The sequence below is a fragment of the Oncorhynchus clarkii genome, unplaced genomic scaffold, assembly GCF_045791955.1.
Source record: "Oncorhynchus clarkii lewisi isolate Uvic-CL-2024 unplaced genomic scaffold, UVic_Ocla_1.0 unplaced_contig_5072_pilon_pilon, whole genome shotgun sequence".
Lineage (NCBI taxonomy): Eukaryota > Metazoa > Chordata > Actinopteri > Salmoniformes > Salmonidae > Oncorhynchus > Oncorhynchus clarkii.
This window is the reverse complement of record NW_027258352.1, coordinates 25143-45490: the sequence shown is the minus strand read 5'-3', so window position 1 is coordinate 45490 and position 20348 is coordinate 25143. Positions and strand designations below refer to the sequence as shown.

At 46.3% G+C, this 20348-nt stretch overlaps 1 protein-coding gene across 1 annotated transcript in view; it reads right to left on the bottom strand.

The window, feature by feature from the left end:
* Nucleotides 1-4383: 4383 nt before the first annotated feature.
* LOC139396788 (serine palmitoyltransferase 3-like) overlaps nucleotides 4384-20348 on the bottom strand; it is a gene marked incomplete at its 5' end in the record, with an annotated part of 35385 nt that continues 19420 nt past the window's right edge. Inside the window, 4 exons of the mRNA XM_071143701.1 lie at nucleotides 4384-5282; nucleotides 5691-5820; nucleotides 9297-9432; nucleotides 19916-20042. Of these exons, the coding sequence (XP_070999802.1) occupies nucleotides 5160-5282; nucleotides 5691-5820; nucleotides 9297-9432; nucleotides 19916-20042 (516 nt within the window). The remainder of the gene's footprint in view (nucleotides 5283-5690; nucleotides 5821-9296; nucleotides 9433-19915; nucleotides 20043-20348) is intronic.

The following is a 20348-nucleotide window of genomic DNA, read 5'->3' as shown; positions in this document are numbered from 1 at the left end:
AAGGGAGTGGGGGCCCAGGAGGAGGGAAGGGGGGAGAGAGAGAGAGAGAAGGGAGCGGGGGCCAGGAGGAGGGAGAGAGAGAGAGAGAGAGAGAGGAGGGAGCGGGGGCCAGGAGGAGGGAGAGAGAGAGAGAGAGAGAGAGAAGGGAGCGGGAGCCAGGAGGAGGGAAGGGGGAGAGAGAGAGGGAGAGAAGGGAGCGGGGGCCAGAAGGAGGGAGAGAGAGAGAGAGAGAGAGAGAGAGAGAGAGAGAAGGGAGCGGGGGCCAGGAGGAGGGAAGGAGGGAGAGAGCGAGAGAAGGCGGAGAGAAATGAAATGAGAGGACAGATGGAGTGCAGGAGGTGAGGGGGATGCAGGAGGGTGTATGAGCTACAGTGAAGGGGCCAGTAGCCCATAGAGGGGGGAGGACGTGGTCTCTATGGAAACGGCTTAGGCTCACACTGTGCTGCAGAGGCTTCTACAGAGAGAGGGTGTCTAGTCCTGTAAGACAAGTCAAACAAATAAACAAAGAGCCGCTTCCTTCAAGGCTTCTGTTTTAACCACACAGATGCTCCTCTCCTGGAATCACATGTTACCCCGCTCACGCCGTCTATGACAATGGAAGACATGTGTTGTTGTTGTTGTTGTTGTAGTTGTAGTAGTTGTAGTTGTTGTTGTTGTTGTAGTTGTTGTTGTTGTTGTTGCTGTTGTTGTTGTTGTTGTAGTTGTTGTAGTTGTAGTTGTTGTTGTTGTTGTTGTTGCGGACAGTCATTTGTTTGAAAGTTTTAAGTGGACTCCCCCCCCCCCCCCCGTCAACCATTTCTATGTGATTTAATAGAAGCCACATTTCAAGGTTAAACCCGGTGCCAGAGAATTAGACATTTTCCAAATGAATTTGAAGAAAAAAAATCCCCCTCTAGTAATTTCTAAAAGATAATGGCACATGCAAAGAGATAATATTTAACCACTCAAAATGCCAAATGGCTTCACATTTTAGTACCCCCTAATACATAACGTATGACTCAGTGGACAATAACTAACTAACTAACTAAATAAATAACGTTATAAACCAAGGTCTTATGGTCTTAACTAAACTATACAATGTTAAAACTAAATCCTGTTTTTCTTAGTTACTTGTAAAGTTGCAGTAAAAAAAACAACACAGTTTACAGTAAAGTTCCTTTGGATTTTACGGTAAAATACTGTATGTACCCTGTCTTTCAAAACGATCTTACCTTACAAGCCTTCGGAAGTTGTTGTATTGTCAAACCCTGACCATAGTTTGCTTTGTCTGTTGTGTGTCTAGTTTGTCTGTTTCTATGTTTTGTTTGGTCAGGGTGTGATCTGAGTGGGCATTCTATGTTGTGTGTCTAGTTTGTCTATTTCTATGTTTTGTTTGGTCAGGGTGTGATCTGAGTGGGCATTCTATGTTGTGTGTCTAGTTTGTCTATTTCTATGTTTTGTTTGGTCAGGGTGTGATCTGAGTGGGCATTCTATGTTGTGTGTCTAGTTTGTCTGTTTCTATGATTGGGCCTGATATGGTTCTCAATCAGAGGCAGGTGTTAGTCGTTGTCTCTGATTGGGAACCATATTTAGGTAGCCTGTTTTGTCGTTGTGGGTTGTGGGTGATTGTCTATGTTATGTTGCTTGTGTCAGCACAGTTGGTATGTAGCGTCACGGTTGGCGTTCATTTAATTGTTTTGTTCAGTTTGCGTCGTGTTTTCGTCATCCATTAAAATGATGCATTCATGCCACGCTGCGCTTTGGTCCTCTTCTTACGACGATCGTGACAGGTATGGTCAACACATTGGGGTGATGTTGTAAATTACCCCCCTTTGTGTCAATCAGTGTAACGACACGTTTGTAAAAGATGGTCAGCCGTTACAACATTACACGATGAGCACATCTGTACAACATTCCTCCTGTCCTGCACGGAGATACACCAACGGACGAAGCAGACAACACTGTGTGGTGTGAAGAGTCACAAGTTCAAATAAACAATAAGAGACTAACAGTTACTACACGTTCAGATAAAGATACAACACAGGAATACTGCAGGAAAACACTCAGAGGAGGGGGGGAATGTGACGCTTCATTAAATCATTCAGTACCCAATGAAACACACTGGCTGGTTGCAACTCCAAACCAGGCCTGAGCACACCTGATTCCCTGGCTGATTCCCACCAGGCTCTTGCAGTCTGAACTCTGTTTTACAGTATAGGATCCCCACATCCTGTGTGTTTTCTGTCAGTGTTGACACAGTCTTGAGGCAGGATCTACAGCTGCAATGAAACCAAGTGTATAGGGGGTGGGCTGATGACTCGGTTGGACCAGGAACTAAGCTGCTGACAGTCCAGTTGAGTTTCTTCCCAAGTAACTCTCTCTAAAACCATCCATGGAATGAGTCTCTCTCTCTCCTTCTCTCTCTCCCTCTCTCTCCTTCTCTCTCCCTCTCTCTTTCTCTCTCCTCTCTCCCTCTCTCTCCTTCTCTCTCTCTCTCTCCTCTCTCTCGCTCCTTCTCTCTCTCTCTCTCCTTCTCTCTCTCCCTCTCTCTCTCTCTCTCCTCTCTCTCTCTCCTTCTCTCTCTCCTTCTCTCCCTCTCTCTGTGTGTTTAGTCAGAGTCCTATAAGAGTTTAGTGAGGACAGCTCTTTCATAACCAGAACATGTGCTTAGACGCGTGACAAACATTGGGAGCTTCATTTTTGAAAATGCAAAACGGACCCCAAACCACGTACGTTTTCATCGACGCTGACAGCCCTTTCTTAGCAGTGATCCAGTCAGCCTTGTAAAAGGTGATCACTGTGTTGTTTATGTGATGGAAAATACCCCATCATCCCGTTGGGGTACAGCAAAACAAGTGCAGACTAGACTGAATATGACACATTGTGAAGTATTTATCATCTGTGTAAATTCCTTCCTGCCTGTGTGTGTGTGTGTGTGTGTCTGTGTGTGTGTGTTAATCAAACGATCATTACCCCATACCAACAGAATCCCGGGGCAGTGTTCCAAATGACTCCCTATGCTCTGAGGGGGCTCTGGTCAAAAGTAGTGCACTAAATAGGGAATAGGGTGTCATTTGGGACAAGGTTGATCTCTATTGTGCTCGTTGCTAGGTTTGGTTACTGTTGGCTCAGACGATGCATACCGTGAATATTTACAGTACATGTCCTCACACTACTCACCTCAGACAGGGAGAAAAGGCACCTCTGTAAACCGTACAATTAAGCTGTTAAAAACTACATCTAAAGCCAAGAGAAGGACAAGCCACGACATCTAGTTCAGTTCTATGCAAAGATCTGTTGAGATTTCATTGCGTGTAAGATTTGTAATTTCTACATGAGCTGTTATTGTATTATTCTGGTTTGTCGTAGAGACAGACAGCATGACTTTTAGTGGAACATTCTGGTTTGTCGTAGAGACAGACAGCATGACTTTTAGTGGAACATTCTGGTTTGTCGTAGAGACAGACAGCATGACTTTTAGTGGAACATTCTGGTTTGTCGTAGAGACAGACAGCATGACTTTTAGTGGAACATTCTGGTTTGTCGTAGAGACAGACAGCATGACTTTTACCGGAACATTCTGGAACTAAAGCAGTTCCTCTGTTGAGATATGTGGTCTTACCGGAACATTCTGGAACTAAAGCAGTTCCTCTGTTGAGATATGTGGTCTTCCCGGAACATTCTGGAACTAAAGCAGTTCCTCTGTTGAGATATGTGGTCTTACCGGAACATTCTGGAACTAAAGCAGTTCCTCTGTTGAGATATGTGGTCTTCCCGGAACATTCTGGAACTAAAGCAGTTCCTCTGTTGAGAAATGTGGTCTTCCCGGAACATTCTGGAACTAAAGCAGTTCCTCTGTTGAGATATGTGGTCTTCGTCTCTATCAGATTCAGACGATAGTGAGATATTATCACGTCACAACATTATCATCAATGTGAGTCCAGAAGCACATGGAAAACCTTCTGGGGGGAAACAAAAGCAAAATGCAACGATGTATTTCGGTGTAAAATGACAAGTCACTGCAACCAGTTCGGTAAAGAACCAAGAGGTACGGTAACAAAGCAACATTTAATAAAACACATCGTGAAACACCGAGAGACAGACATCTTTCCTTTGAACTCTGGCTTTCATACATTTCAGATCAATTCAATTCATTTGACATTTATTTATAAATCAGGCCAGTCAATTAAGAACACATTCTTATTTACAAAGGCAGCCTGGAACGATTGGTTGCCTTGTATAATGATCCGAATTATATGATCTCTTAATTTACATTCTAATATAAACACACACTATTATATACAGAACAGAGCAGCAGCACTTCGGGCACTGGACATTCCTTTTGGTTGTATAAGGTGGCGATGAGACCCCACTCTCTCTGTGTATTGGACTGGTAGAGATGAGACCCCACTCTCTCAGTGTATTGGACTGGCAGGGATGAGACCCCACTCTCTCTGTGTATTGAACTGGTAGAGTCGAGACCCCACTCTCTCTGTGTATTGGACTGGTAGAGTCGAGACCCCACTCTCTCTGTGTATTGGACTGGCAGGGATGAGACCCCACTCTCTCTGTGTATTGGACTGGTCGAGTCGAGACCCCACTCTCTCTGTGTATTGGACTGGTAGAGTCGAGACCCCACTCTCTCTGTGTATTGGACTGGCAGGGATGAGACCCCACTCTCTCTGTGTATTGGACTGGTTGAGTCGAGACCCCACTCTCTCGGTGTATTGGACTGGTTGAGTCGAGACCCCACTCTCTCGGTGTATTGGACTGGCAGGGATGAGACCCCACTCTCTCTGTGTATTGGACTGGTTGAGTCGAGACCCCACTCTCTCGGTGTATTGGACTGGCAGGGATGAGACCCCACTCTCTCTGTGTATTGGACTGGCATGGAAGGCACCTGCTGTTCCCAAAATCTAACCATGTACGACCGGTTCACTTCCCATTATGATCTGGTACAAGACAAATGGTACTAGACACTGTCTAACCCATGCTTACACCCAATCCAATGTTTATAACATGTGTGGGGAGGAGAGCACAAGTGCACACTTCGGGATAAAGGACAAATTATTGGGATGTATGGCCATTCCCTGTCAGCATGGAACCACCGTTACAGTCTCTCAATGCAGAGGTCAGAGGTGGGAGGTCAGAGATCAGGGGTTATCCTATCAGTCTATTGGCTAACTGTCCAGCTCAAAGTCTGTGTCGTCGTTGTTGTTGTGTTGTTGTGGACGAGGAGAATATTTCCTCCGGGAGAACTTCAGACACAAATCATCTCCTAACTCGTTCAGATCAAACAACACCTGGGGAGGATGAAAATATAATGTTAGAGAGGGAGAGAGAGAGAAATTGTAATGAATAGAGAGAATTGAATTGAGAGAGGGGGAGATGGAAAGAGTGGGGGGAGAGAGAGAGAAAGAAATTGAAATTAATTGAGAGCGAGAGAGAGAGAGAGAGGCAGGAGAGCGAGCAGGAGAGAGAGAGAGAAATGTAAATTAATTGAGAGAAAGAGGGGGAGAGGGAGGGAGAGCGGGAGAGAGAGAGAGAAATTAATTGAGAGAGAAAGAGAGAGAGGGAGAGAGGGAGAGAGACATTGAAATGCATTAAGGGAGAGGCAGAGAGGGAAAGGGGGGGGGGAGAGAAATTGAAGTAATTTGCGAAATTTAATTGAGTGTGTTTGTGTCCCTGTGTGTGTTTGCGTGTGTACTCACCTGGTCGAGCATGGCCTTGGTGTGTGCAGCAGACAGACAGAAGCGGGCCCGTGCCTCTGTGATGGGCGTAGCAGGGAACCCTACCACCACCACTCCTATCTTCCTCTTCAGCATGGCGCGAGAGAAAGCCCTACAGAGGCAGAACACAGTCACAGGAAGGCATTGTGAAAGACAAGGCGCAGGGATGAATGAACGTACCAATGTATCAATCATTTGTATTTACAGCCCCTTTTACCCAGCTGTCATAAAGGGCTGTTCAGTAACCTGCCTGGTCCACCATGAAATACACAACTGAATGTGTTAAACAGAACCACCTTACAGTATGACCCTGAACGTAGTGTGACCCTGAACGTAGTGTGACCCTGAACATACAGTATGACCCTGAACATACAGTATGACCCTGAACGTAGTGTGACCCTGAACATACAGTATGACCCTGAACGTAGTGTGACCCTAAACATACAGTATGACCCTGAACGTAGTGTGACCCTGAACGTAGTGTGACCCTGAACATACAGTATGACCCTGAACGTAGTGTGACCCTGAACATACAGTATGACCCTGAACGTACAGTGTGACCCTGAACGTACACTATGACCCTGAACATACAGTATGACCCTGAACATACAGTATGACCCTGAACATACAGTATGACCCTGAACGTAGTGTGACCCTGAACATACAGTGTGACCCAGAACGTACACTATGACCCTGAACATACAGTGTGACCCAGAACATACACTATGACCCTGAACGTACACTATGACCCTGAACATACAGTATGACCCTGAACATACAGTATGACCCTGAACATACAGTATAACCCTGAACATACAGTATGACCCTGAACATACAGTATGACCCTGAACATACAGTATGACCCTGAACATACACCATGACCCTGAACATACAGTATGACCCTGAACATACACCATGACCCTGAACATACAGTATAACCCTGAACATACAGTATGACCCTGAACATACAGTATGACCCTGAACATACAGTATGACACTGAACATACAGTATGACACTGAACATACAGTATAACCCTGAACATACAGTATAACCCTGAACATACAGTATGACCCTGAACATACAGTATGACCCTGAACATACAGTATGACCCTGAACATACAGTATAACCCTGAACATACAGTGTGACCCTGAACATACAGTATGACCCTGAACATACAGTGTGACCCTGAACATACACTTTGACCCTGAACATACAGTATGATCCTGAACATACACTTTGACCCTGAACATACAGTATGACCCTGAACATACAGTGTGACCCTGAACATACACTTTGACCCTGAACATACAGTATGACCCTGAACATACAGTATGACCCTGAACATACAGTATGACCCTGAACATACACCATGACCCTGAACATACAGTATGACCCTGAACATACAGTATGACCCTGAACATACAGTTTGACCCTGAACATACAGTATGACCCTGAACATACAGTATGACCCTGAACATACAGTATGACCCTGAACATACAGTGTGACCCTAAACGTACACCATGACCCTGAACATACAGTATGATCCTGAACATACAGTATGATCCTGAACGTACAGTATGACCCTGAACGTACACTATGACCCTGAACGTACAGTATGATCCTGAACATACAGTATGACCCTGAACATACAGTATGACCCTGAACATACAGTATGACCCTGAACATATACTATGACCCTGAACATACACCATGACCCTGAACATACACCATGACCCTGAACATACACCATGACCCTGAACATACACCATGACCCTGAACATACAGTATGACCTTGAACATACAGTAGGACACTGAACATACCGTATGACCCTGAACGTACAGTAGGACACTGAACGTACAGTATGATCCTGAACATACAGTATGACCCTGAACATACAGTATGATCCTGAACATACAGTATGACCCTGAACACACAGTATGACCCTGAACATATACTATGACCCTGAACATACAGTATGACCCTGAACATACAGTATGACCCTGAACATATACTATGACCCTGAACATACACCATGACCCTGAACATACACCATGACCCTGAACATACAGTATGACCTTGAACATACAGTAGGACACTGAACATACCGTATGACCCTGAACGTACAGTAGGACACTGAACATACAGTATGACCCTGAACGTACAGTATGACCCTGAACATACAGTATGACCCTGAACGTACAGTATGACCCTGAACGTATGACCTTGTTTACTACTCGCTCACATGATCAAACCACATGGTAGCATTTGATCAGCAAATTTTCTGCTATTTGTCCTTGGTGCCACTGAGTGGAATGGTAGAGATGGACATTGGCTCCCTGAACATTAACCTAGTTTTCCACCAGGAACTAGGACAGCAGACGACCAGTGATGACATCATAGTAGAAGGAAGCCCAGCATACAAGGTCCTCCAGCTGCTCAACAGGGTTCGTTGTTATCCTGCCAGAAGGCTGTTATCTTTGGGACGCATCTGAAAGTGTCTGTCCTGTGTGAATACGATCCTCGCCTACTACATTTTATATGATTCACTGACTGATTCACTGACTGATTCACTGTCTGATTCACTGACTGATTCACTGACTGATTCACTGAGCATCTGGACACAGTAAACATGGCCGCTGTTCAAAGTCATCTTGAAAAGACACTCAATATTGATCTTTTTTTGTTGTTGTTGCTTCTGAACTGACCCCTAGTAAAATGACCACCTGCTTTCCAACAACAGATACAGTAGCTGTATGACAATTAGTCCAAGTGACTCGATCAATTGAAACAGCGTGCAAAAAGATCATGGCCAATAGCTGACCTGTTGTACATACATTCAGACATTGTTGTGGCCTCTGGAACTAACCAATTCTACAGCTATAATGTACTGTGTGTATATATATATATATTTGTTTAAACTTTTATTTAACTAGGCAAGTCAGTGAAGAACAAAATTCTTATTTTCAATGACGGCCTAGGAACAGTGGGTTAACTGCCTGTTCAGGGGCAGAACGAAAGATTTGTACCTTGTCAGTTTGAACTTGCAACCTTTAAGTTACTAGTCCAACGCTCTAACCACTAGGCTACCCTGTCGCCCCTGTTATGTCCACAGAAGGCAAGATGAGATAGACACACAGAAAGTGAAAGCAGATTTCCTCTATGAGTTATTTTATGTGCCAGGTGATTAGTTGAAGGTGGTCTTGTCTGGGTCTGATGGTGGTGGTAGGTCAGACAACAGACTACATACGCCCCCTAGTGGCAAGGGTTATATTCCTAATCTAATATACCATCTAGCAGACTTTTATCCAAAGCGATTTATACCCATGAGGTGCATGAATGTTTACCAGTCGGCTGGTCCCGGGAATCAAACCCACTACCCTTGGCGTTAGAAGCACCACGTTCAACCAACTGCGAGCTACAAAAGGACCACAATCTATCCTCTCCTTTCATTCCTTCCACAATAAAATAGACAAATGTATGAAGGGTCCATTCTGATACTTATATCACTTTCCCAGCATGTAGAACAGAGGGGTTAGAAAGCAGTGCATTGTCCCTGTCGAATAAACCAAATGAAAGCAACTTACACAACTTTTCCTGGCATGTAGAGCAGAATTGGGACCACAGGAGAATCATCGTTACCATAGATGATGAAGCCCATCTCTTGAAGACGAGACCTGAAGTAGCGTGTGTTCTCTGCCAGCTGGTGCACCCTGGCCTGACCTACAGAGACAGAGTTAATATGGGGTTAGGGCTAGTGGTGATGGGGTCCAACCCTGGAGAGTTAATATGGGGTTAGGGCTAGTGGTGATGGGGTCCAACCCTGGAGAGTTAATATGGGGTTAGGGCTAGTTGTGAGGGGTCCAACCATGTAGAGAGTTAATATGGGGTTAGGGCTAGTGGTGATGGGGTCCAACCCTGGAGAGAGTTAATATGGGGTTAGGGCTAGTGGTGATGGGGTCCAACCCTGGAGAGAGTTAATATGGGGTTAGGGCTAGTGGTGATGGGGTCCAGCCCTGGAGAGAGTTAATATGGGGTTAGGGCTAGTGGTGATGTGGTCCAACCCTGGAGAGAGTTAATATGGGGTTAGGGCTAGTGGTGATGGGGTCCAACCCTGGAGAGAGTTAATATGGGGTTAGGGCTAGAGGTGAGGGGTCCAACCCTGGAGAGAGTTAATATGGGGTTAGGGCTAGTGGGGATGGGGTCAACCCTGGAGAGTTAATATGGGGTTAGGGCTAGTGGTGATGGGGTCCAACCCTGGAGAGTTAATATGGGGTTAGGGCTAGTAGTGATGGGGTCCAACCCTGGAGAGAGTTAACATGGGGTTAGGGCTAGTGGTGATGGAGTCCAACCCCGGAGAGAGTTAATATGGGGTTAGGGCTAGTGGTGATGGGGTCCAACCCCGGAGAGAGTTAATATGGGGTTAGGGCTAGTGGTGATGGGGTCCAACCCTGGAGAGAGTTAATATGGGGTTAGGGCTAGTGGGGATGGGGTCAACCCTGGAGAGAGTTAATATGGGGTTAGGGCTAGTAGTGATGGGGTCCAACCCTGGAGAGAGTTAATATGGGGTTAGGGCTAGTGGTAATGGGGTCCAACCCTGGAGAGAGTTAATATGGGGTTAGGGCTAGTGGTAATGGGGTCCAACCCTGGAGAGAGTTAATATGGGGTTAGGGCTAGTGGTAATGGGGTCCAACCCTGGAGAGAGTTAATATGGGGTTAGGGCTAGTGGTGATGGGGTCCAACCCTGGAGAGAGTTAATATGGGGTTAGGGCTAGTGGTGATGGGGTTCAACCCTGGCCTGGAGTCAGGAGAAAAACATAAGGTTTATTTATACATTAGTTTGTTATTGTCACGTCCTGACCATAGAAAGCTTTTATTTTCTATGGTAGAGTAGGCGTGACTGGGGGGTTGTTCTAGTTTATATTTTTCATGTGGGGTTCTAGGTTTGATTTTCTATGGTGGAGTAGGTCAGGGCATGACTGAGGGGGATGTTCTAGTTTATATTTTTCATGTGGGGTTCTAGGTTTGATTTTCTATGGTAGAGTAGGTCAGGGCATGACTGAGGGGGTTGTTCTAGTTTATATTTTCTATGTGGGGTTCTAGGTTTGATTTTCTATGTTGGTGATTTGTATGGTTCCCAATTAGAGGCAGCTGGTTATCGTTGTCGTATTTAAGTATAATTGTTTATAAGTTATTGCACATAGGACCTCAGGAGTCACGGTCTGTTCGTTTATCGTTTATTGTTTTGTTAAGTTTCCTTAATAATAAAGTATGTGTAACTCATATCGCGCTGCGTCTCGGTCCGACCATTATTACGAACACCGTGACAGTTATCTAGCATCCAGAACAAACCCCAGTGTAGCAACCCTGGATCAGTTAAGTGTTTCGCTTTGAGTTGATTTGAACGATACCTAGAATCCCAAACTTCTTCCCGTCAGCCTTGGGTTTCAAACCGGCAACACTTTGGTAACAGTTCTGCCTCGCTAACCTTTAGGTTTACCTGTCACCCCCAGAAGATGAGCCACGGTGGTGTAGGGAACCATCATGGGGGAGTAATACTTCATAGCACTGGAGCCACAGCATTCATTATAGAACACTGTCTCTTCTACATTGTTTTAGTCAGCTTGAACCACATGTAGGTTTAAACTGACCCTGGACACTTTAATGAGCTGCACCATACCACCTGGCCAGTTAACATGAACCAGGGATGGAGAGGGGGGGGGGGGGGGTCACAGTGTTAGCAGATAGAACCACACACGGCGACCGCTAAAGCCTCCGTTCCTCAGCCACAGACCCCAGCCGTTGGAAAGTAAACCCAGTGTGTGCTCTGCCAGACATTGGCTCTGCTCGGTGACCCACCAGGAATGGCCATTCGTTCAAAGTTATGAGAACCTTCCAGGAATATCCACTGTGGTGTAGTGATAGTTTAGTGTAGTGATAGTTTAGTGTAGTGATAGTTTAGTGTAGTGATATTGTAGTGATAGTTTAGTGTAGTGATAGTTTAGTGATAGTTTAGTGTAGTGATAATGTAGTGATAGTTTAGTGATAGTTTAGTGTAGTGATAGTGTAGTGTAGTGATAGTGTAGTAGTGATAGTGTAGTGATAGTTTAGTGTAGTGATGGGGGTAGTGTAGTGACAGTGTAGTGACAGTTTAGTGTAGTGATAGTTTAGTGTAGTGATAGTGTAGTAGTGATAGTGTAGTGATAGTTTAGTGTAGTGATGGTGGTAGTGTAGTGACAGTTTAGTGTAGTGATAGCATAGTGATAGTGTAGTGATAGTGTAGTGACAGTGTAGTGATAGTGTAGTGATAGTGTGGTGATAGTGTGGTGTAGTGACAGTGTATTGTAGTGTAGTGATAGTATAGTGATAGTGATAGTGTCGTGATAGTGTCGTGATAGTGTAGTGATAGCGTAGTGATCGTGTAGTGACAGTGTAGTGACAGTGTAGTGTAGTGACAGTGTAGTGATAGCGTAGTGATAGTGTATTGTAGTGTAGTGATAGTATAGTGATGGTGTAGTGTAGTGACAGTGTAGTGATAGTGATAGTGTAGTGATAGTGTAGTGATAGTGTAGTGATAGTGTAGTGATAGTGTAGTGACAGTGTAGTGACAGTGATAGTGTAGTGATAGTGTAGTGATAGTGTAGTGATCGTGTAGTGATAGTGTAGTGATGTGACAGTGTAGTGACAGTGTAGTGACAGTGTAGTGTCAGTGTAGTGTAGTGATAGTGTAGTGTAGTGACAGTGTAGTGGTAGTGTAGTGATAGTGTAGTGACAGTGTAGTGATAGTGTAGTGTAGTGATAGTGTAGTGTAGTGACAGTGTAGTGATAGTGTAGTGTAGTGTAGTGACAGTGTAGTGTAGTGATAGCGTAGTGATAGTGTAGTGTAGTGATAGTGTAGTGATAGTGATAGTGTAGTGATAGTGTAGTGACAGTGTAGTGATAGTGTAGTGTAGTGGGAACTCTCCTGGAGTGTCCACCCTGCTGTTCCTCAGTCCAGCCCCTCTGTCTGGGCCAGTCCACCCTGGACTTCCAGGCTTCAAAGCCAGTGATTACTGAAGAGCCCTGCTGCTCTCTCTCCCTAATGTCCACATCTCTCTCTCTCTCTCCCCCTCTCCCTACCATCTCTCTCTCTCCCTCCCCTCGCCCCATTTCTCTCTCTCTCTCTCCCCCTCTCCCTACCATCTCTCTCTCTCCCTCCCCTCGCCCCATTTCTCTCTCTCTCTCTCTCCCTCGCCCCATTTCTCTCTCTCTGTCTCTCGGTCCCTCCCCTCGCCCCATTTCTATCTCTCCCTCGCCCCATTTCTCTCTCTCTCTGTCTCTCTCTCCCTCCCCTCGCCCCATTTCTCTCTCTCTGTCTCTCTCTCCCCCCTCTCCCTACCATCTCTCTCTCCCTCCCATCGCCCCATTTCTCTCTCTCTCTTTCTCTCTCTCCCCCCTCTCCCTACCATCTCTCTCTCTCTCTCTCTCTCTCTCCCCCTCTCCCTACCATCTCTCTCTCTCTGCCTCCCCTCACCCCATTTCTCTCTCTCTCTCTCTCTCTCTCTCCCTCCCTCGCTCCATTTCTCTCTCTCCCTCCCCTCGCCCCATTTCTCTCTCTCTCTCTCTCCCTCTCCCCTCGCCCCATTTCTCTCTCTCTGTCTCTCGGTCCCTCCCCTCGGCTCATTTCTCTCTCTCCCTCCCCTCGCCCCATTTCTCTCTCTCCCTCCCCTTGCCCCATTTCTCTCTCTCCCTCCCCTAGCCCCATTTCTCTCTCTCTGTCTCTCTCTCCCTCCCCTCGCCCCATTTCTCTCTCTCTGTCTCTCTCTCCCTCCCCTCGCCCCATTTCTCTCTCCCTCCCCTCGCCCCATTTCTCTCTCTCTGTCTATCTCTCCCTCCCCTCGCCCCATTTCTCTCTCTCTCTGTCTCTCTCTCCCTCCCCTCGCCCCATTTCTCTCTCTCTGTCTCTCCCTCCCTTCGCCCCATTTCTCTCTCTCTGTCTCTCCCTCCCCTCGCCCCATTTCTCTCTCTCAGTCCAGCAATCTGGTTCCTACCAACCTCCTGTCAGCCATCAAGAACTTTCTCCTTCAATACGTGATTACTGTACAGCATATCAATGCTTCTCCACAACCTCCTATCCAGCTCTCTGTATCCTGCTCCTGCAGCCAGTTGGTTCTGGGTTGTCCATCTGATGAAGGGAGGGAGGTGTACTACACACTTACACCTTGCCAAGACCAGAGACACATCACATATGGCACCCTATTCCCTATATAGTGCTCTACTTTAGACCAAAACTCTATGGCACCCTATTCCCTAAATAGTGCTCTACTTTAGACCAGAACCCTATGGAACCCTATTTCCTATATAGTGCATTACTTTAGACCAGAACCCTATGGCACCCTATTCCCTATATAGTGCACTACATTAGACCAGAGCCTATAGGGATATGTAGGGAATAGGGTGCTATTTGGCACACATCCCAGAGCTCCCTGGCCAATAGGATACAATGTATTTCCTAGAAAACAGCGTTGGACCCTGGATGTGCCTCTCTGGTGCTGAGCCACAGGTGAAACACAAACAACGCTTCAATGTATCACATCTCTTTAAGATATTGATGATCACAGACAAATCTATAGCAGCAGGCCAACCCCGCTGGGAGAACTAATGATGTGAAGGACTGGGGAGCCAGAAGCTAAGGGAGAGCCAGGTAAGAGCTAAGGGAGAGCCAGGCAAGAGCTAAGGGAGAGCCAGGCAAGAGCTAAGGGAGAGCCAGGCAAGAGCTAAGGGAGAGCCAGGCAAGAGCTAAGGGAGAGCCAGGCAAGAGCTAAGGGAGAGCCAGGCAAGAGCTAAGGGAGAGCCAGGTAAGAGCTATGGGAGAGCCAGGTAAGAGCCAGAGCCAGGTAAGAGCTAAGAGAGAGCCAGGTAAGAGCCAGAGCCAGGTAAGAGCTAAGGGAGAGCCAGGTAAGAGCTAAGGGAGAGCCAGGTAAGAGCTAAGGGAGAGCCAGGTAAGAGCTAAGGGAGAGCCAGGTAAGAGCCAGAGCCAGGTAAGAGCTAAGGGAGAGCCAGGTAAGAGCTAAGGGAGAGCCAGGTAAGAGCTAAGAGAGAGCCAGGTAAGAGATAAGGGAGAGCCAGGTAAGAGCTAAGGGAGAGCCAGGTAGGAGCTAAGAGAGAGCCAGGTAAGAGCTAAGGGAGAGCCAGGTAAGAGCTATGGGAGAGCCAGGTAAGAGCTAAGGGAGAGCCAGGTAAGAGCTAAGGGAGAGCCAGATAAGAGCTAAGGGAGAGCCAGAGCCAGGTAAGATCTAAGAGAGAGCCAGGTAAGAGCTAAGGGAGAGCCAGGTAAGAGCTAAGGGAGAGCCAGGTAAGAGCTAAGGGAGAGCCAGGTAAGAGCTAAGGGAGAGCCAGGTAAGAGCTAAGGGAGAGCCAGGTAAGAGCTAAGAGAGAGCCAGGTAAGAGCTAAGGGAGAGCCAGGTAAGAGCTAAGGGAGAGCCAGGTAAGAGCTAAGGGAGAGCCAGGTAGGAGCTAGAGAGAGCCAGGTAAGAGCTAAGGGAGAGCCAGGTAAGAGCTATGGGAGAGCCAGGTAAGAGCTAAGGGAGAGCCAGGTAAGAGCTAAGGGAGAGCCAAGTAAGAGCTAAGGGAGAGCCAGGTAAGAGCTAAGGGAGAGCCAGGTAAGAGCTAAGGGAGAGCCAGGTAAGAGCTAAGGGAGAGCCAGGTAAGAGCTAAGGGAGAGCCAGTTAAGAGCTAAGGGAGAGCCAGGTAAGAGCTAAGGGAGAGCCAGGTAAGAGCTAAGGGAGAGCCAGGTAAGAGCTAAGGGAGAGCCAGGTAAGAGCTAAGGGAGAGCCAGGTAAGAGCCAGAGCCAGGCAACTTTAGGACCAACCAGTAGGGCATTTACCTCAGAGCTGATTGGCTATTCAAAGCAACGATAGAAGGCAGAAGACACTTAATAACCTGCCGAAAACACAAGCCCTGTTTTTGTCAACTGCTCCCTCCTGATAAAATAAGACAAATCCTTGACATAATGTTGACAAAAGCAAGTGCCGGTTTCATGGAAGTGCATGACAGTTCACCTTCCTCTATGGCTTGTTGTTTAAGACATATTGAAAACCACAGAGAACGAGAGGGGGATACAACTAGTCAGTTGTACAACTGACTGCACTCAACTGAAATGTGTCTTCCGCATTTAACCCAACCCCTCCAAATCAGAGCGAGAGAGATAGACATATTTCGCATACCCTTCCAGTATTTGTATTCATAACGTGACCTCTCACCCCAAAGCTGTGTAAACTTTAACCTTTAGTGTGGAGATGTCTGACTTCACCATTCCCTGGTGTGTTGGAAGAGTACACAACTGACAGGCAGGTCAGAGCTCATTTCCTTCCCAACAAACAGCTGTTTTCCTGGGCTACGTCAGGCACCAAGCATCCCTCCTACTACCTCTCAGAAGCCTCCAGGGCCAGAGGACAGAGGGTTAGTCACCAGTGAATCATGTAAAGCCTTGACTCTCTTTTATTTAGATCTAGTACACACACCACGAAAACATTCTACCTTTCAGAGCTTGGCCTCAGGGTTGCCAGGTCAAGCTACATTTTGTAGCTCAATGACTACTCAAAACCCACCAAAAAAGGAAACTTAAGCACCAATTTATGTTTGTTCACAGCAAGAGCTAAGAGTTGCCATATTTATACAATAATTATTTCCTTTTTTTTTTTTTGAATTTTACCCCTTTTTCTCCCCAATTTCGTAGTATCCAATTGTTGTAGTAGCTACTATCTTGTCTCATTGCTACAACTCCCGTACGGGCTCGGGAGAGACGAAGGTTGAAAGTCATGCGTCCTCCGATACACAACCAACCAAGCCGCTGCTTCTTTAACACAGCGCACATCCAACCCGGAAGCCAGCCGCACCAATGCGCCGGAGGAAACACCGTGCACCTGGCCACCTTGGCTAGCGTACACTGCGCCCAGCCCGCCACAGGAGTCGCTGGTGCGCGATGAGACAAGGACACCCCTACCGACCAAGCCCTCCCTAACCCGGGCGACGCTAGACCAATTGTGCGTCGCCCCACGGACCTCCCGGTCGCGGCCGGTTACGACAGAGCCTGGGCGCGAACCCAGGACTCTGATGGCACAGCTGGCGCTGCAGTACAGCGCCCTTAACCACTGCGCCACCCGGGAGGCCCTTATACAATAATTATTTTCCCCATAACGTTATCGAGTCAATTATATCATAGTACCGACGTTAGAAGCAACATTTTCCTCAAAATAATAATTATTGAAAGCTATGACATAATGAAGGCATTTGAATGTATGGCAAGAGAAAAAAGTTATTTGCCCTTATTAAACCTCGCCAGATCAAATGCCCAAGGAGGTGTGGTATATGGCCAATATACCACGGCTAAGGGCTGTTTTTATGCATGACTCAATGCGGCCGTTAGCCGTGGTATATTGGCCGTATACCGCAAACCCTGGGGGTGCCTTATTTCTATTATAAACTGGTTACCAATGTAATTACAACAGTAAAAAGTACTGTTTTGTCATCCCCGTGGTACAGTTGAATTCGGGAGGTTTACATACACCTTAGCCAAATACATTTAAACTCAGTTTTTCACAATTCCTGACATTTAATCTTCGTAAAAATCCCTGTCTTAGGTCAGTTAGGATCACCACTTTATTTTAAGAATGTGAAATGTCAGAATAATAGTAGAGAGAATTATTTATTTCAGCTTTTATTTCTTTCATCACATTCCTAGTGGGTCAGAAGTTTACATACACTCAATTAGTATTTGGTAGCATTGCCTTTAAATTGTTTAACTTGGGTCAAACGATTCAGGTAGCCTTCCACAAGCTTCCCACAATAAGTTTAGTGAATTTTGGCCCATTCCTCCTGACAGAGCTGGTGTAACGGAGTCAGGTTTGTAGGCCTCCTTGCTCGCACACGCTTTTTCAGTTCTGCCCACAAATTTTCTATGGGATTGAGGTTAGGGCTTTGTGATGGCCACTCCAATACCTTGACTTCTGTCACGCCCTGACCTTAAAGATCCTTATTATTCTCTATGTTTGGTCAGGTCAGGGTGTGACTCGGGTGGGAAAGTCTGTTTTCTATTTCTGTGTGTTTGGCCCAGTGTGGTTCCCAATCAAAGGCAGCTGTCTATCATTGTCTCTGATTGGGGATCACATATAAGTTGTCATTTTCCTTTTGGGTTTTGTGGGATCTTGATTTCTGTTTTAGTGATTTTTTTGCCCGACAGAACTGTGAGCTTTCACGTTTGTTGTTTGTTTGAGTGCTTTTTTGAATATTAAAAATCATGAACACTTTCCATGCTGAGCCTTCGTCTACTCATTCTACAAACGAGAGCCGTTAGAGATTTGTTGTCCTTAAGCCATTTTACCACAACTTTGGATGTATGCTCGGGGTCATTGTCCATTTGGAAGACCCGTTTGCGACCAAGCTTTAACTTCCTGACTGATGTCTTGAATGTTGCTTCAATATATCCATGTAATTTTCCTACCTCATGATGCCATCTATTTTGTGAAGCGCACCAGTCCCTCCTGCAGCAAAGCACCCCCACAACATGATGCTGCCACCCCCATGCTTCACGGTTGGGATGGTGTCTTCGGCTTGCAAGCCTCCCCCTTTATCCTCCAAACATAACGATGGTCATTATGGCCAAACAGTTCTATTTTTGTTTCATCAGACCAGAGGACATTTCTCCAAAAAGTACCATCTTTGTCCCCATGTGCAGTTGCAAACCGTAGTCTGGCTTTTTTATGGCAGTTTTGGAGCAGTGGCTTCTTCCTTGCTGAGTGGTCTTTCAGGTTATGTCGATATAGGACTCATTTTACTGTGGATATAGATACTTTTATACCGGTTTCCTCCAGCATCTTCACGAGGTCCTTTGCTGTTGTTCTGGGATTGATTTGCACTTTTCGTACCAAAGTACATTCATCTATTGGAGACAGACCGCGTCTCCTTCCTGAGCGGTATGACGGCTGCCTGGTCCCATGGAATTTATACTATTTATCTACTAGACCCTGGATCTGACCATCTATATCTACTAGACCCTGGATCTGACCATTTATATCTACTAGACCCTGGATTTGACCATCTATATCTACAACTAGACCCTGGATTTGACCATCTATATCTACAACTAGACCCTGGATCTGACCATCTATATCTACAACTAGACCCTGGATCTGACCATCTATATCTACTAGACCCTGGATCTGACCATCTATATCTACAACTAGACCCTGGATCTGACCATCTATATCTACAACTAGACCCTGGATCTGACCATCTATATCTACTAGACCTTGGATCTGACCATATATATCTACTAGACCCTGGATCTGACCATCTATATCTACTACTAGACCCTGGATCTGACCATCTATATCTACAACTAGACCCTGGATCTGACCATCTATATCTACTAGACCCTGGATCTGACCATCTATATCTACTACTAGACCCATGGGATCTGACCATCTATATCTACTAGACCCTGGGATCTGACCATCTATATCTACTACTATCTGACCATCTATATCTACTACTAGACCCTGGTTCTGACCATATATATCTGGGATCTGACCATCTATATCTACTACTATACCCTATATCTACTACTAGTTCTGACCATCTATTTACTACTAGACCCTGGATCTGACCATCTACAGAGTATGGATGGAGTTTAAGGGCATGAAGGGAAATGCAAAGGCTCAGACACAGAGAGACAAACAGAGAGAGAGAGACAGAGAGAGAGAGAGCGACACAGAGAGAGAGAGAGAGAGACAGACAGAGAGAGAGAGACAGACACAGAGACAGACAGACAGAGATAGAGAGACAGATAGAGACACAGAGAGAGAGACAGAAAGACACAGAGAGAGAGAGAGACAGACACAGAGAGAGAGACAGACACAGAGAGAGACAGACACAGAGAGAGAGACAGACACAGAGAGAGAGAAAGACAGAGAGAGAGAGACACAGAGAGAGAGACAGACACAGAGAGACAGAAACAGAGAGACAGACAGACACAGAGAGAGAGAGACACACACAGAGAGAGAGACAGAAACAGAGAGAGAGAGACACACACAGAGAGAGAGAGAGACACAGAGAGAGAGACAGAAACAGAGAGAAAGAGATACACACAGAGAGAGAAAAAGCTGGGAACATTTGTTGGACACATGATAAGGGCTGAGGGACTAAAGGGAGGTTCTGGGAGCTTACCCACGGTGGTTCCATCCAGCCCCATGATGCATTTCATGGCTCTCAGGATCTGTTCTGTGACGGGAGGAGACATGGCCGAGGCGTACACCGCACTGTGGGAGTGGCTACGCAGGTAGTCGACCAGCTCCTAAAAGAGAGCGAGAGAGGGAGAGAAAGAGAGAGAGAGAGAGAGAAAGAAAGCGAGAAGGAGGGAGAGAGAGAGAGAAGAAGGTGAGAGAGGGAGAGAAAGAGAGCGAGAGGGAGGGAGAGAGAGAGAAGAGCGAGAGAGTACAGTTTATAACATTAGAGCCATGAATACACGTACTGTATATATGTGATGGGAGAAGTGGCCAAGGCATACACCACAGTGTGGGAGTGGCTACGCAGGTAGTCCACCAGCTCCTGTAATACAGACCAATCACAGGGCAACATTACACACTGTGGGAGTGGCTAC